At 34.4% G+C, this 18,889-nt stretch overlaps 1 protein-coding gene across 3 annotated transcripts in view; it reads right to left on the minus strand.

Moving 5' to 3' along the window:
- The window catches only part of SLO2 (slowpoke 2), a 1,063,914-nt gene that overhangs the window by 302,552 nt on the left and 742,473 nt on the right, over positions 1–18,889 (minus strand). For all 3 annotated transcript variants that reach the window (XM_069849155.1, XM_069849157.1, XM_069849156.1), the window contains exon 4: positions 6,188–6,267. In XM_069849155.1, the coding sequence (XP_069705256.1) occupies positions 6,188–6,267 (80 nt within the window). The remainder of the gene's footprint in view (positions 1–6,187; positions 6,268–18,889) is intronic.

Raw genomic sequence — 18,889 nt, forward strand, 5'->3', positions numbered from 1 at the left:
TTTTCTGCCATAAGAAAACCTGTTTTGCCCCAGTTGAATTGCCCCATAGGAGAATCCCATATGTCAAATGTGAATGATAAAACGCAAAATGTGCACCCATAATGTCTGACAGGAAATGTAAACATTGCCAGCAGAGGAGGAAACAGGATTAATTGCTATTCAACCAATGGCAGAGATCTCATTCCATGTTTGTCTTGAAGTTGGGCGGTCTGAATCTTCATTACAAGGAAACATAATAATGTCTTATTGCTGTGTTTTACAATAATTATTATCATTTACGTAAGTAATTCGGTTTTGGAAGTTATTTAATTTTATTCGTTGAATAATTTTATTAAATTGCGTTCGTAGTTTCATCTTATTAGCATAATTTCACGAGTCCAAGAGCTCGTGAAATTATAAATAAAATAAACCAGCACTCCTACTATTACTACAGACAACTACAGCAGTAATAAAATTTTATGACAACTGTGTCAATGATAATGAAGATATCTTCGATAATTGTTAATTCACCATTCCTCATTCGTCGAATGTTTCCGCTAGTAATAATTCATGTAGTTCGAAAAGGGTTTCGACACAGGAGAGAGTATTCATGTTAGCGAAAATAATAACAGATAATATTCGAAAGCATTTATCAAACACAATTTTTCAATTGGAAATTTAGCGATGTGTCCCGAGGTATTTATATGAATACCCAACATTGCAACTGTGATGCAGCGGAACATGCTTTATCGATTCGTAGAAATATTGCAAGCACTACTGTTATTACATTGAACTGTCAAAGTTAGCCTTTCGCCATTTCATTGCAACATGTGGAATATAATTTAATATTCTGAATGATGGATGTATCTGACGCAAATGTAACATGTAATAAATTCAAAGTTCCTGTAGTGATATCATATCTAGACAGGAAATGAACAAATATTGTGATTTGAAAATTCACTAATGTGTTTCAAAACATTTGATTATCATCTATATATATATATATATATATATATATATATATATATATATATATATATATATATATATATATATTTAATGGGATGAAAATTAGAAGTATTTTTTTTACTTATAAGCCAACAAGTAAACCAGGAAAATTTGAGTTAAAATTTCTGTTATTCACATATAATTAAATTTGAACAATAAAATTTTTAACGAGCTTTGAATTATTTCATATGCTAAAAAAGTGTCTTCGTAACAGAACTACTAGTATTTGCAACGAAAAATAAGATGTTATTATTTATTTTAGTTGGTTATTTAACGACGCTGTATCAACTACTAGGTTATTTAGCGTCCATGAGTGTGGTGATAGCGAGATGATATTTGGCGAGATGAGGCCGAGGATTCGCCATAGATTACCTTGCATTCACATTACGGTTGGGGAAAATCTCGGAAAAAACCCAACCAGGCAATCAGCCCAAGCGGGGATCGAACCCGCTCCCGAACGCAACTTCAGACCGGCAGGCAAACGCCTTAACCGACTGAGCCACGCCGGTGGCTAATAAGATGTTTGTCATAAAATCCCTCAATACTACTCTCATACTCAACTGTTATCCCAGCAACTTCATTGACATTCATAATAATTTCATTATGTCAAAGAAAAATCTAAATATTGAAGGAAATTTCTAAAAAAATAGAATATCAATATTGTTATTAAATCTGACAACACATCGCCAATTTCTACCTGGTGACAAATCGAAGTCGCACCTCATGAACAATGACTAAGTTGACAACATACCATGTGAATGTGGTGTACATAGGTGAGACTATCAGAACACTATCTAAAATAATCTGTTCTGTTTAAGTTCACGGGACCGAAACTGCCAGGCCTGATCACAACTAAAAAAAAAAACAACTCCAGTACCACAACAACTTTAAATCAATAACAACTAAAAGATCAACTTCACTACCGGAAAAACACTGTAAACTCAACAACACTAAAAAACAACTCCAGTACCACAACTTTAAATCAATAATAACTAAAATATCAACTTCACTGCCAGTAAACACACTGTAAACTCAACAACACTAAAAACAACTCCAGTACCACAACAACTTTAAATCAATAACAACTAAAAGATCAACTTCACTACCAGAAAAACACTGTAAACTCAACAACACTAAAAAAACAACTCCAGTACCACAACTTTAAATCAATAACAACTAAAAGATCAACTTCACTACCAGTAAACACGCTGTAAACTCAACAACACTAAAAGAACAACTCCAGTACCACAACAACTTTAAATCAATAACAGCTAAAAGATCAACTTCACTACCAGTAAACACACTGTAAACTCAACAATACTAAAAGAACAACTCCAGTACCACAACAACTTTAAATCAATAACAGCTAAAAGATCAACTTCACTACCAGTAAACACACTGTAAACTCAACAATACTAAAAGAACAACTCCAGTACCACAACAACTTTAAATCAATAACAGCTAAAAGATCAACTTCACTACCAGTAAACACACTGTAAACTCAACAATACTAAAAGAACAACTCCAGTACCACAACAACTTTAAATGAATAACAGCTAAAAGATCAACTTCACTACAAGTAAACACACTGTAAACTCAACAACACTAAAAGAACAACTCCAGTACCACAACAACTTTAAATCAATAACAACTAAAAGATCAACTTCACTACCAGTAAACACACTGTAAACTCAACAACACTAAAAGAACAACTCCAGTACTGCATATAGGCCTTCTGTAAATCTACTAGTATGATCAACAAAGGATAACTCTATTACCACAATACGACATATTGCACTGTAAATCTATACTTACTACAGTAACAACTTCACTACCACAATATATACTGCATCTCCACCATTACTAAAATAACTCCGCTGCCACAACATGTAGGTACTACAAATGTATGACCATTAAAAGGAGAACTCCAGTAACACAACATACACTGAAAACTAAAAACCTCTAAAACAACAACTTTATTACCACAACACATACTGTACATCCCTCAACACTAAAAAAAACACTACTTCAGGACATTTCAACATTTCAGAAAGAACTCCATTACCACAACATATACTATAAAATCCATCAATACTAGAAAGCAACTCCACAAAAGAATACACTGTATCATTAAAAGCAATTCCACTACCTCACCACTATCACCACCAACAACTTTTTTTATTATCGCCAAGACTAATAACAGTGGCACTGATGTTTTACAATATTAGAAGCGCACGGATAATACGAGTATTTAGCAGTTTAATCTTCACTATGAAGGTACTGGACATTTTATTTTCCTGCATTGTTTCCTTATTTCACGATGGACGATTAAACAACTGGAAATAGGAGAATTAAATTTTAGTCTCAAAGACGAGAGGCATAGCAGACTTGACATATTATTAAACTAAAATTACATCTGCCGAATGAATGTACACAATAAATGTTGATTTAGGTATGTGTAGTATGTCTAAAGCTTCCCAGTGGAGTAGCTGTGTAATTGAGTGCTTTAGACGGATTCACATCGTGAACTGAATTACTACCTATGTTGGTTTTTATAACCTCAAGTGCAGTTGGGCTGTACTGAAGTAATTAAAACTGATTGTGAATAATGTATGACTTTCGGCTCAATTCTTCCTATTTTGACAAACTGTATAGGATTAATGATCCAGAAATTGAAAGTAAGTTTATTTCAAGTTACAATTGAATGGTCGGCTTTGATTTCGAAGCAAAAATGTGAATGTTTAGTCTACCTTTGTATATTCATGTTTCGTACAGAGCTCATACAAAGCTTTAGGTTATTATTTTTTTCCATTATATATGAAATGAAAACAGTACCAAAGACAAGGTAAAGCATTAGAAACACAAATGACTATGTTCAAATTTTAATAACAATTCTGTAATGTAGAACAATGAAAATGCCTAGTTCTAATTATAAAGAGACTTAAATACGAAGAGAATTTTTCTTTGTCTTTTCACGTCCCCCTTTCATACGACTTTCAATTCAATGCGGTATATGGAAAAGTACAGTAGTGGCAAAAAAAAAAAAAAACCGGATCGACTCTTGTAGCTGATTTCAGAGCCTTGTTCACCGAGAGCACGATAGACTGGTAACTAATACTTTCATGGTTCGAATCCTGCCTGGGAAGGAAACTTTTTTTTTGTTCCGTATTCAAATTTATTCCCAATACTTTTCGATTGAAGCGATATTTTACTACTTGATTAACTTATTATTCCCAGAACATGAATTTTTACCAGCAATCTAAAAGTAATAAATTTGAATAAGGTACAAAAAAAAGTTTCCTTCCCAGGCAGGATTCGAACCACGAAAGTCTTAGTTACCAGTCTATCGTGCTCTGGAGTGAACAAGGCTCTGAAATCAGCTACAAGGGTCGATCCGGTTTTTGTTTTCCACTACTGTACATCTCTGAACCAACAGTAGATAGGAATAGGAACTCTCTGGTCTTGTAGTCAGTGCGGCGGTAATATATTATTTGGTGAAAAAATTAGAAATATGTCATAATTATCAATTGCCATTATTAATAATAATCACCATCATAAACTTTTCGTAGTCTTAATCATCTGCTTTGGAGTCATAGTTCTTGTTATCATCATCATCATCATCATCATTGTCGTCGTCATCGTCATAATCATCGACATCACAATCACCTTGGTCCACACCTGTGGAGTAACGATTAGAGCGTCTGGCCGCGAAACCAAGTGGTCCGGGTTCGATTTCCGGTCTGGGAAAGTTACCTGGTTGAGGTTTTTTTTCCGGGGTTTTCCTTCAATCCAATATGAGCAAATGCTGGTTAACTTTCGGTGCTGGATCCCGGACTCATTTCACCGGGATCATCATCTTCATCTCATTCAGACGCTAAATAACCTAAGATGTTGATAAAGCGTCGTAAAAAATAAGCTACAATCAACTTTTCATTGTAGACCTGTTTGTAGTCTGCATCGCTACTATTCAGATTTACGAACGTTAGTTATTCTAGGAATTTAGTTTATAAAGCCTCAACAATACAATAAAATCTGCAGTAGAATTATTTGCAGTGCAGTCTACTCCGTGATAAACGTGTATTCTAGAATATTTTAACTTTCGTACGAAAGTCCGGACTCTCACAATATCAGTTGTTCCAGAAATTCCGTTTAAAAAGATTCAGCGATGCAGTGAAAACTGCAGTAAAATTTTCAGTGCAGTGCACTCAGTGGTAAACATGCACATAAATATGTCGTAACTGCCATGCAAAAGTTTAGACACTTAGAAGTGTTAATTTTTCTAGGAGGCCATTTACAAAGCTCCAGCAATGCAATGAAACTACAATAGAATTTGCACTGCAGTGTATGGATCTCTCTTTCTCTGACAGAAATTATAATGAAGAACTTCAGAAAAGTGAGGGAAAACTAGGGATTTAAAAACCTCCTTATCGTTATTATTCCCGTCATCTTCTCATTTTAACCTACTGCATGACCATAATGAGTGAGTAAAGAAACTACAGTTCATGCATTATGTCCAGACACTCCCCCACTCTATCCACAGAGCTGCGCACGAAATCGAATGAGTCTACTTACAAATTATAGGAGAATGGGTTTGTCTTTGCCTTGAACTCGGTAGACACACGCCCGACCTTCCCTTCTATTCCTACCCCTCGACAGAAACGTTGTTCCCGTACTGCACATCGCGAGTGTCTTGACAAAAATGCATAAGCTGTAACGAATTAAGACAGTTCTCGAAAAACTGTTAAAATGGACTCCACTAGCGATGTTGCCAGACTGCTGAAACTTCGAAATCAATTTTCTAATTAACCGTGCATTTAATCACAAAACGTAATATAGGTTTTCTATTCTTTTAAGTGTACCCTATCGTCCCTTACAATATGGATGTTTATTTTACTTCCATCTTGTATTTAATACTAATTTGTATAAAGCAAACTGGCAGCCACTATCTTAAAAAAAGGATAAAAATCTCTAATGTAATATCAAATTATTTTTATCTGTTGATAAACAAATTTAATACAAGAACCGTATAACCCCATGTGTTACTTGTTCACTCTGCGCACACAATAATTAGCATGTGCTTTAACAGCGCTTCCCTTTATGAGTGGAACAACCGACAGGAACGTTCAGTCTTGGAAGTATAGATAAGGTTTTAATTGTAAGGATTTCGTTAGATGAATTATAGCTATTGTTTTGTACTTACTGGAACGTTGATTTTTGATGAAGTACAATTGCAGGCGCTCTTTGAATGTGTTTTCGTTGACATAGTACTCGACACGGACCCTAAAACAAAAGAAATAAGATTAGGTATAAAGTACACTGCACTTATCCTTAGAGTTGCAATCTTTTGAAACTAAACACAAAGAGCAGAATGTTGAAGCAACGTCACTGTATTGATACAACATAAAAATATAACCGAACAATTTCAATAGTAAAGATATTAAGAAATATGTCAGTAAATGGATAACTCGGCAAAAGAAAGAAAGAAAGAAAGAAAGAAAGAAAGAAAGAAAGAGAGAGAGAAAGAAAGAAAATAAGTAAATAAATAAGTAACTAAATAAATAAGTAAATAAGTAAGTAAATAAATAAGTAAGTAAATAAATAAGTAAGTAAATAAATATGTAAGTAAGTAAGTAAATAAATAAATAAGAAAGCAAGTAAATAAAGAAGAAAGTAAGTAAATAAATAAACAAAAAATGAATAATTAAATACATAGTAAATAAGTAAATAAATACATAAATAAATAAATAAATAAATAAATAAATAAATAAATAAATAAATAAATAAGTAAATAAATAAGTAAGTAAATAAATATGTAAGTAAGTAAATAAAGAAGAAAGTAAGTAAATAAATAAACAAAAATAAATAATTAAATACGTAAGTAAGTAAATAAGTAAATAAATACATAAATAAATAAATAAGTAAATAAATAAGTAAGTAAATAAATATGTAAGTAAGTAAATAAAGAAGAAAGTAAGTAAATAAATAAACAAAAAATAAATAATTAAATACATAAGTAAGTAAATAAGTAAATAAATACATAAATAAATAAATAAATAAGTAAATAAATAACTAAGTAAATAAATATGTAAGTAAGTAAATAAATAAATAAGAAAGCAAGTAAATAAATATGTAAGTAAGTAAATAAAGAAGAAAATAAGTAAATAAATAAACAAAAAATAAATAATTAAATACATAAGTAAGTAAATAAGTAAATAAATACATAAATAAATAAATAAATAAATAAATAAATAAATAAATAAATTAAAAGTAAATAAATAAGTAAATAAATATGTAAGTAAATATAGAAGAAAGTAAGTAAATATATAAACAAAAAATAAATAATTAAATACATAAGTAAATAAGTAAATGAATACATAAATAAATAAATAAATAAGTAAGTAAATAAATAAGTAAATAAGTACATAAAGAAGTAAATAAATAAGTAAGTAAATAAGTGAATAAGTAAATAAGTGAATAAATGAATAAATTAATAAATAAATACTAGTAAATAAATTAAAATAAATAATTAATAAACAGACAAGATAAATAAGTAAATGAGTAGATAACTAGACAAATAAATAAGTATGTAAGTAAACAAATAAACACACAAACAAATAAATAAATTACGTAGATGTAGGTATCCTCCTGCCACGAAGACGATTGGAGGTAGAATTTCGTAACTTTATGTTTTCATGACCTGAGCATTCGAATGAGGTGGTGTGGTCGGTACCACGCTCCTACTACTAAAAATTTTTATATTAATTTTATCCATATCCATAGTCTCACAAATTACTGTTGTGATTAGATAGCTCGGCCGGTCAAAACATTCTGCGCAGAAACCAGGCAAGTCCATTTGATATTGCTCAGGAGAAAAAGGGGTATATGGGTTTAGTTGCTGTGCAGCTCTTGTAGAGTTCATTCCTTTTCCTTGTGCTAGTGTGTAATATACTAACTATTGTAAAAACATTAGTACCTTAATGGAACCAATGAGACTTTTCAGTTTTCTTTATTGTGAGTGGAACAGTGAAAAGAGGATACTGCATTGTGTTAAGTACGAGTGTTTGGATAGCAGCGAGTGGAAAAACTGTGGTCGCGCATTGAGTGCAGGTATGTAAATAATGTTTTTCAACATAACTGTATTTTACGTCAGCATGCATACAGTTCTCCTCCTTCCCCCTCCTGCCCCACTGAATATGATGAGAAATTAACTCCACATTATCCCTACTCAAATGTTCGCGCATAACAACGGCCAAGCTATCTAAACACAAGAGTACATTGCTTGATGGCTTACCTAACTACGGGTGACATTAATGTTCGCGTGGGTTTATAGTGTAATTACAGTAGGTGCAAGTACAAGGTGTCTCAGATAAACGAATCGGTGCGAGGAAAGACGTATGCTGAGTTAAACTTTCCTTAAATTTCGGACCGAAGTCAACATATATACTGTATAATTTCATGTCATTTTTTCCTAGCCTATACGAAAATAAGAGAGTGTAAAATGTGTAATATAATTGAGGGGTTTGCCGGAAAAAGAGCGTATACGTCAATATGGCGAATTGAGATAGTACAGGAACATCATTTTATTTTTACTAACATTTTTAATATTAACCTGGCTATACCTTTCTATTAACGATTGAAACAGGAAACACCGTTTGCTACCCCTTCCACGACTGGAGTTCGATGATACTGGCGTAAAATACAAATCACTTACTAGGTATAGGAGGGAGGAAAAGTAGTTCAATTATGTAAACTAGGAAATATCGCAATTTTGAGTTTGATAATTTTCATTAGGTTTTTGATTAATCAAAATACTGTACTGTATTAACACTTAGTGTTTTTACTCATGAATTGAGCTATCCATTCGGACGTATTAATTACGCAGTGTATATTGTACTGTTGCAGCACATTAGCCTACAATATAGAGAATGAAGTTACATTGAAAAATAATCATAATATGGATATTTAAACACATTTTTGAAAATGGTGGCCGTTCATTTCTTAACAGGCTTCAGTTCTTTTGTGCATATTATCACACTATAGACTATTGTCTATAGTGCCACACTATTTGCTGGTTGAGTGGAAGAGAAGGCCTTACGGCCTTAACTCTGCCAGCTAAAATAAATCATTATTATTATTATTATTATTATTATTATTATTATTATTATTATTGTACCTAATTCCAATTACCAGTTTCATCCTTCGTACGAGTCACTCATGTTGTAATAATTCTGTACCTACTCTATAAAAGAGTACCTTACGTACTATAAATTCAATCTTCACTTCTGCCCGATCCGAAAAGATAAAATTACTCAGAAATGCTATCTACTGTCCGTTCAAGTGGTTTTGTCGCAGGGTCGTAGAAAGGGGGTGAATCACGTGACAGTTAATTACTTAACGAGGCCCTTTTATTTAAGTTATTTTAAACACTTGTATAATATTACGTAGACGTCCAATTCCTAACAGAAATTAATGTTTTCAGAAAAGAGCTAAGATAGCCCAGCTACTAGACTTAACAGAGGGGCGAACAGAAGCAGGTGTGGGAAATCGGGATGCGACGTAGGCAAACGGACGACAATACCTATGATTCAATATTGAAAACCTTTTCGTCACTGGAAAACGCGAACATATTTCTGGAACTATATATACTCTCTCTCTAACTCAGTACTGCTTACGCGCCCTCGGCTCTGTGTCGTGAACGGTTGGAAGTTTATTAGCAGAAGGGGTGGGAGTGAAGTACATTAAAAAACTCAGGTATAATAAAAATTGAAGTAAAAATAAAATGATGTCCCTGTACATGCAATCTAAGATTTTAAAACGCACCTGAATAATATGATATACACTCACGCAGTCCTGTCCTGCAGATATGTACAGTACAATAAAAAAACAATTTCGCTACTATAATTAGCGAATTATTGACTACATTTTAAACCGTTTTCCCGAAGAAGGGCGTATAGGTCTATCCGCCTTTCTTCTGGCAAAGCCCTCAATTTAAGGGGACTGGATATGGCTGTTATGTTTGAGTTAAGGTATTTTGCTATTATTCTCAAACTTTTCAATCTATCAAATTTACAAATTTTACAGCATAATACCATATTTGCAGCTATGGTTTGGCTTTTATATTATCTTTCTATCCCGTCTTGATTTTATAAAAAAACATTTAATCCTTAAAACTATTAATTAAATTTAAATTAAAAACATAGGTAGGGCCTAATTTAGAAAAATTTGTCAGAAATTTTTTAACTATAGGATCATAAAAGTTGAAGAATATTTCCAATGCATTTGACTATATTTTCCACCATTTTCATGACATGAATATTCGTTCAATATAAAAAAAATTGTTTTCCATTCTGAAAAAAATTATTAAACAATGTTCATACTTTTAATACTTTTTTGGCTGTAAAATTCACAATAATTTTGATAACCATGTGAAAGTGGCCATGCGTCTTCACTATCATACAAAATAGCTGTGTATGAAAAATTTCAGCCTCCTAGCCCCAGTAGTTTGAGAAAAATGTTCCTAAAGTAATCATGTTTTTAACTCAATTTTAATTTGTATTTTTCGGGTTTAACAATTTTTATAACATCAAGTACAGCTTATGGATTTTGTCAAGACACTCGCGATGTGCAGTACGGGAACAACGTTTCTCTAGAGGGGGTAGGAATAAGAGGGAAGGTCGGGGGTGTGTGTGTCTACCGAGTTCAAGGCAAAGACAAACCCATTCACCTATAATTCGTAAGTAGACTCATCCGATTTCGTGCGCAGCTCTGTAGGAAGAGTGGGGGAGTGTCTGGACATAATCCTAGATCATATACCCCAGATAGGTCGGCCTTATAGACTTTGACGTTATCAACTTTTGTCAGGTTTACTACGCTGCCATCTAGTTGCTACATAAGGAGTCACGTCATAATTCCCATTTGAATTGCATTAGCGACTGTACTGCCATCTCGTGTTCGTTTACGGCGGAAGGGTGGCGATCCTGGAGGTTCTCTTCAAAGTGCTGCCGATTTTAACGTAGCGATGACTTATCTGTTATATATATGATCTAGGACAAAATGCATGCGCTGTATAGGAGATAGAAAGATGATCTAACAGCCAAAATATACAGAGACATCATTTTATTTTACTTCAATTTTTATTGTACCTGAGTTTTTCAATGTGCTTCACTTCCACCCCTTCTACTAGTAAACTTACAATCGTACTCCATATAGAACCAAGGCCGCGTATGCGGTACTGAGTTAGTGAGTATAGTACGTTCCAGAAATATGTTCGTGTTTTCTATTGACGAAAGAGCTTTCAATACTGAATCATATTTTCGCACAGGTACTGTCGTCCGTTTGCCTACGTCGCATCCCGGTTTCCCCCACCTGCTTCTGTTCGTCCCTCTGTAAAGTCTAGAAGCTGGGTTGTCTTAGCTCTTTTCTGAAAACATTAATTTCTGTTAGTAATTGGACGTCTACGTAATATTACACAACTGTTTAAAATAACTTAAATAAAAGAGCCTCGTTAAGTAATTAACTGTCACGTGATTTCCCCCCCCCCTTTCCACGATCCTGCGACAAAACCACTTGGACGGTCAGTACATAGCATGTCTGAGTAATTTTATCTTTTCTGGTCAGGCAGAAGTGAAGATTGAATTTACAGTACGTAAGGTACTCTTTTATAGAGTAGGTACAGAATTATTTCAACATGAGTTACTAGTACGAAGGACGAAACTGGTAATTGGAATCAGGTACAATAGTCTATAGTGCGATAATATGCACAAAATAACTGAAGCCTGTATCGAAATCAACGGCCACCATTTTCAAAAATGTGTTTAAATATCCATATTATGATTATTTTTCAATTTAACTTCATTCTCTATATTGTACGCTAATAGTACAATATACACTGCATTATTAATACGTCCGAATGGATGGCTCAATTCGTGAGTAAAAACACTAAGTGTTAATACAGTACTGTATTTTGATTAAACAAAAACCTAATGAAAATGATCAAACTCAAAATTACGATATTTCCTAGTTTACATAAATGGATGAACTACTTTTCTTCCCTTCTATACTTAGTAAAGTGATTTGTATTTTACGCCAGTATCATCGAACTCCAGTCGTGGAAGGGGTAGCAAACGGTGTTTCCTGTTTCAATCGTTAATAGAAAGGTATAGCCAGGTTAATATTAAAAATGTTAGTAAAAATAAAATGATGTCCCTGCACTTGTATGGTGTAAAAATTGTAAATTGATAGTTTCAAAAGTTGAAGAATAATAGCAAAATTTCTTCATTTCTTCCACTTATACACAATAACCATATGCTTAGTCTTCACAGTCCCCTTAATGTAGATAATAATAATAGTGCAGTATAGTTTTGAATAACCCACTTTTTCACATTTTGTGACATTTATACAGTTGCTAGTAAACTTAACTATTTACTTAACAATAGCACTAGCTACAGAAACTTCAGAACGATTTCCAAGTTACCTTATTTGAAATTTATTTCTCTATAAAATATTAATCAGAGCAGTGGAGCATTTCATTTTCGCGGAGCACAATTTGACCGGTTTCCACGAGTTTGAAGCCCCTGTAATGTAATGAACATCCCGCTCCCTATCTCGACGTCTGAAACAATCATGTATTATTATGTTCCGTTCTAGAGCGTACTCCATTCCCTTGGATGGGCTTCAGTTCATCTCTCAATTCCTCCCTATACACTAGAGACAACGATTACAACTCAAGCCTTCCAGCACACGAACATTCGCTGTGTGCTAGTTTCCGAACACCTCAATTCCAATGGGATTTTACGAGTTGCTGCAACTGGGGTTATATCACAGCTATAGAAACACTTCAGAATTAAGGCACAAATAAGCAATAAAGCAGCTTATTTGATATCGTGATATTCAACGAGGTTATGTACTCTACCGTATACAATTTATCAAAATTTCTTACAAACGCAATTCAGAGAATTTTTTGAAACTATGAGGGCTGTCGTCTTTTAGGGCTGTCCTTCCTTAAGGAGATTCAAGAATAACTTAAAAAGTTGTGTATAAAGCGCAAATTAAAATTAAGGTGATATTTAACATTTAATTTTTTAAGGTGACATGTATTTATTGAGCCTAACGAGTTACTCCCTTGAGTTTGAATTGTAAATTATTTAAAAATAGCGTGTAAGAGGGTCTTAGACTAGAAATGTTTAGTTTAAATGTAGTTCTGTTTATAAGTATGCATAAGGATGTAATTATGTGTCTTATTTGAGCTGTTGCATCAGTGAAGCGAGGTGAGTCAGTGAAGTTATGGTTTTACAGTGCAGTGAATAGTTCCGATCAGTGATAATTTATGTCAATGAAATGTGTTCTATAGTGTCAGTGAAATGTGTTCTAAAGTGTCAGTGAAATGCGTAATAGTGCCAATACAGCGAGTGAGATGAGAGTAAAGTGAAAGATTATTATCAGTACCAATGTGAAACTTACGTAGGTTGTATTGTAAAATTAGGTTCACTTATTAATTAGGTTATTTATGTATTATTATTAATTGTAATTATTGTGTTAAATTGTATTGTGTATTCTTCTTGTATTGTGTATTGTACAGGGATATCATTTTATTTTTACTTCAATTTTTATTGTACCTGAGTTTTTTAATGTACTTCACTCCCACCCCTTCTACTAATGAAGTTAAACCGTCCTCCACACAGATCGAAGACCGCATATACAGTCATAGTAGCCTTACGGTCATAGTAAACAGTACGTTCCAAAAATATGTTCGTGTTTTCCAATGACGAAAGAGCTTTCAATATTGAATCATTTTCGCACAGGTACTGTCGTCCATTTGCCTGCGTCGTATCCCGGTTTCCCCCAACAGCTTTTATTCGTCAGCTAGTGGCTGGGCTAACTTAGCTCTTTTCTGAGAACATTAATTTCTGTTAGAATTTGGACGTCTGCGTAATATTATACAACTGTTTAAAATAACTTAAATAAAAGGACCTCGTTAAGTAATTAACTGTCACGTGATTTCCTCCCATTCTACGACCCTACGACATGACCACTTGGACGGACAGTAGATAGTATGTCTGAGTAATTTTATCTTTTCGGATCGAGTAGAAGTGAAGATTGAATTTACAGTACGTAAGGTACTCTTTTATAGAGTAGGTACAGAATTATTTCAACATGAATTACTAGTACGAAGGACGAAACTGGTAATTGGGATTAGGTACAAATAGTCTATAGTGCGATAATAAATGCACATTAGAACTGAAGCCTGTATCGAAGTGAACGGCCACCATTTAAAAAAATGTGTTTAAATATCCATATTATGATTATTTTTCAATTTAACTTCATTCTCGATATTGTACGTTAATGTGCTGTAGACAGTATAATATACACTGCATAATGAATACGTCCACATGGACAGCTCAGTTCGTGAGTAAAAACACTCTGTTGTTAATACTATACTGTATTTTGATTAAACAAAAACCTAATGAAAATGATCAACCTCAAAAGCACGATATATCCTAGTTTACGTAAATGAGTGAACTACTTTTTTCCTTCCTATGCTTAGTAAAGTGATTTGTTTGTATATTACGCCAGTATCATCGAACTCCAGTCGTGGAAGGGGGTAGCAAACGGCATTGATCCAGAAGTATAGCCAAGTTAATATTAAAAATGTTAGTAAAAATTAAAAATGATGTCCCTGTATAATTGTATTGTGTATTGCAATTTTATTGTGTATTGTTTATATTGTATATACCACTGTTACCGTGTGATTGCCCACTTGCAGTGTAAATAAATACATAGGAACAATATAAAAGAATCGTGGTAAAATCATGGCTTACGAAATTATTATGAACCTCTACAATCATATTCACACCTATGTGCGTAGTGTAGGAACACATAAAAATAAATCTTAATAACTCATTAATTTAGCTACATTATCCTCAGTATTTATACTATACGAATAGTCGATACGTCGAATACTACTTACAGAATATGAACAAAATTCGTCCAGTAGTTCAGAAGAAATCGTTGAAGATAAATTATGTGTGTGTGTGTGTGTGTGTGTCCAATGCCCACCCACTTCACTTGCGTGATTCGGGTTCCGCATATTGCGGATAGATGGCAGAACTGTGACCCATTTTCTAGTTGTACACCACTTCGGCGGGCCACGCTGTACATGATGTGCATCTGTGGAGAGTTATGTCGTATACTAGGGTGAGTGTATGTGTAAGTGTTCGTATAAGTGTAGTGTCTGGAATGGGTGATGATGAAGATAAGGAAGGGAGAGAGGAAACCCGGTGCCGGCACGTAGCCTACTCCTTTCGAATAGCACCAAGAGGACCGCCAGGCTTAACTTCCCCATCCGAAGGACGAATCATTATCAACAGTGACATATGCCTTCTCTTCATATGCACTGCGGATAGATTTGGGATTTAACCCAGGCATATTGGTGCACAATCCAGTGATTAGAAGTTGTACACTGCCATCTCTCCTAGTCCCGAGGTAGAAATTTTACTTCCTTTTGCCTTCTGAAGCAAGACTTGAATGCAGTTCCGGATGTAGATGTCAAATTCGTAAATTACTAAGTTTATTCTAGTCGATGGTAACGATCGTTTATTTTATAATCCGTTCTAACGTGTTCCTTCTATTTAAAGAAAAAATATCGTATCTCATACGTTGCTTTTAAATAAATAAATTGTCCTTTACTTATTCAATTAGTAAACAGAGTTTTTGAAAATCCTACGTATACAGGCATTCATTAAAGAAAATTATTTCGGAGAAATTCTTAATGTCTCATTACAAAACTCAACTAAAATGGTTAAAAGTCTCATTAAGATTCAGAACTTTCGCGCCTGGCATTCTTACAATTCAGCTTTCAGTTGATAGAGCGAACTGTAGATTGTCGCGTAAGAGAAGGTATATTCGCTGTGTAAACGACCACGAGAAGAAGGGTGACAAGAACCGCAGTAAAATTAAATTGTAAGGGAATACGAGGGGGTAATCCCATTAAACCGCGCTTTCTCCGTATAATGAATTGCTGGAATGAAGATTCGTTATTAACTTTCAGCGTTTACTACATTCATTTACATAAATATAACATACAAATTAACGCTGGTAACTCTGAGACTACCTGTAAGGGATAGATTAGATGTCTAGTTCAAGTACCTTTACAACACGATTATTTTTAAATCATAGTAGTAAATTTAACATTACTTAACCGACACTTTCTTAGCATCTCCAATTAAGATATATGCCAAAATCATGCCTAATTCATTCAGATTTTCCTGAGATGTCAATATCTTCAGAGAAGTGGCATTGTAATGATATTTAAATGAAAGTAGAATATTTTCAATCGTCAAATATAATAATACCGTCGCCTTAACCGACTGAGCCACGCCGGTGGCTACTATGAAGGTAACTATGATAAAAATTTTTATAATAGTTTAATGTTACTTTATTTTCCATGGAGAGTGTCCTTTGAGGATCTTTAAAATAACGGTAGACATTTACAAGTGCCTGAATTCCCTGGTCATACAGGGTGTATTTAAATTCAATACTCAAACTTCTAGGGATGAGACAAGAGGCCAAAACGAACGTTTATTTGTTGACCATGGGTCGGAAACTAATTATTGAACGACAGAACCAGACAGTGTACTGTAAGCTACTGTGAAGAATAAAGAATACAGTTGTAATTTTACTTATGACACTCATCCCTCAAAACCATTTCAATTTGTAATCATTTACAAAAACTGTTCAAAAGTGCGGCCTTCTACGTCAATACAAACTCTGCAACGACGTGTCATTGCCTGTCGTAAACGTTCAAAGACTGAAGACATATGCTGGAGAGCGTCAGCAGCTGCAAGCACCCGAGCGACGAGTTCTTCCTTCGATTCAATTGAAGTCTCGTATACCAGACTCTTCAGGTGCCCGCACACACAAAAGTCAAGCGGATTGGTCGCGGTGGAACCATTGGATGCCCTGCTCGTTCTCCCGATCTCACTTGACTTTTGTGTGTGGGGGCACTTGAAGAGCCTGGTGTACGAGACTCCATGAATCGAAGAAAGAGCTCGTGACTCAGGCGCTTGTAGCTGCTGACGTTCTACAGCATATTCCTGGACGTGTACGACAGCCAATGACACGTCGTTGTAGAGTGTGTATTGACGCACAACCACACACTTTTGAATAGCTTTTGTAAATGGTTACAAATTGAAATGGTTTTGAGAAATGAATGTCATGAGAAAGAGCAGTGTTTAGCCAGACTGCTGAAATTTCCAACTTAATTTTCTAATTAACTGTACATTTAATCACAAAACGTAATATAGGTTTTCCATTCATTTAAGTGTACTCTCGGTCAGCGCGTCTGGGCGCGAAACCAGGTGACCCGGGTTCGAATCCCGGTCGGGGCAAGTTACCTGGTTGAGTTTTTTTCCGGGGGTTTCTCTCAACCCAACACGAGCTAATGCTGAATAACTTTCGGTGCTGGACTCCGGACTCATTTCACCGGCATTATCACTTTCATTTCATTCAGACGCTAAATAACCTAGATGTTGATACAGCGTCGTGAAATAACCCAATAAATAAAGTGTACCCTATCGCCCCTTTCAATCTGCTTGTTTATTTCACTTTGAACCTGTATGTGAAAGTGAAATTTTGATACTTGAAGGTTGAATACAATCAATAGAAATTTAATTTAAACAAAAGCAACACGATAAGAATTTGTATATTTTTATCATGAAAGGAATTAAGAAATACAAAAAGTCTTAGAGGCTGAATAATCAAAACAAAAATACAAACATATGAAAGCAATTGGCTACAAGAGGTTTAAAAAAATTGACAACAACCCCAAAATTAATGTTGAATAATAGACTAACAGTCTTACTAATAAACTGTGTATAGTTTTTATATGACACTTTTGCAGAGTAGAGACAGAAAACTTTACTAATAGGGTAAATTAGGGTCTGTTGGACAGTCGGGCATGTTGGACACTTTGTACTTTAACGTGTTACCTCGCCACTTGTGGGCACCACATTCTGCTAGAAGTCAATGACGGAAGCAGCCCCTCTCGTGGCTACTTCCGTCATTGACTTCTAGCAGAATGTGGTGCCCACAAGTGGCGAGGTAACACGTTAAAAAGCACAAAGTGTCCAACATGCCCGACTGTCCAACTGACCCTAATTTACCCTAACTATAAAGTTTACTATAAACAGTCTGTAACTATACAATGGGATTTGCTTTGCAGTAGTTATGTACACGAAATCACTTGTTTAAGCGTTGTATATAGAGAAAAAATCGCCGCCTCTCTAACAGCTGTTCGTATCGACTGTCATTTTATGACGATGGTTGCCTTGTAACCACAGAAGAACAAACCAAAGAGCACAGAATAATTAGAACAATATTGCTGTAGCTTGTACTCTTTGACCAAAATATAGTGCGGTAATCGATTAGAGCCAGTTGTACTATCGATACTTAACACGCCAAACTAGAGCGCTCTACTGGATGCAATACAGAACCTCAGATATTATATTACCTTTCGTAACGATGTAATGACGAAACTATGACGTAGCTGTGTAACAGTTGTACTGTTATACACGACGTATGTAGTGATTATTAGTAAGGAATTTACACATGACGTATAAACAAGCTACCCACTGTATAAGTATGACAGTTAAACGTCTGTATATAGAGTTTTTATTAGTAAGACCGTTAGAGGAAGTAGAAGACCAGAAAGGTCATTAAAACGACTACTGTATTCTTTATTTCTTACAGTACAGTACAGTACAGTACAGTTTCTGGTTTTGTCATTCAATAATTGAAGAGTCGGCTGGAACAACGTTGGAAGTTACAAAATTTTCATTCGGCTTGTTTCCGTGTAATAATGTTGTATGCCATGTTACCTTGTTATACTCTTTGGCTTGCAACTGTC

The sequence above is a fragment of the Periplaneta americana genome, chromosome 16, assembly GCF_040183065.1.
Source record: "Periplaneta americana isolate PAMFEO1 chromosome 16, P.americana_PAMFEO1_priV1, whole genome shotgun sequence".
Lineage (NCBI taxonomy): Eukaryota > Metazoa > Arthropoda > Insecta > Blattodea > Blattidae > Periplaneta > Periplaneta americana.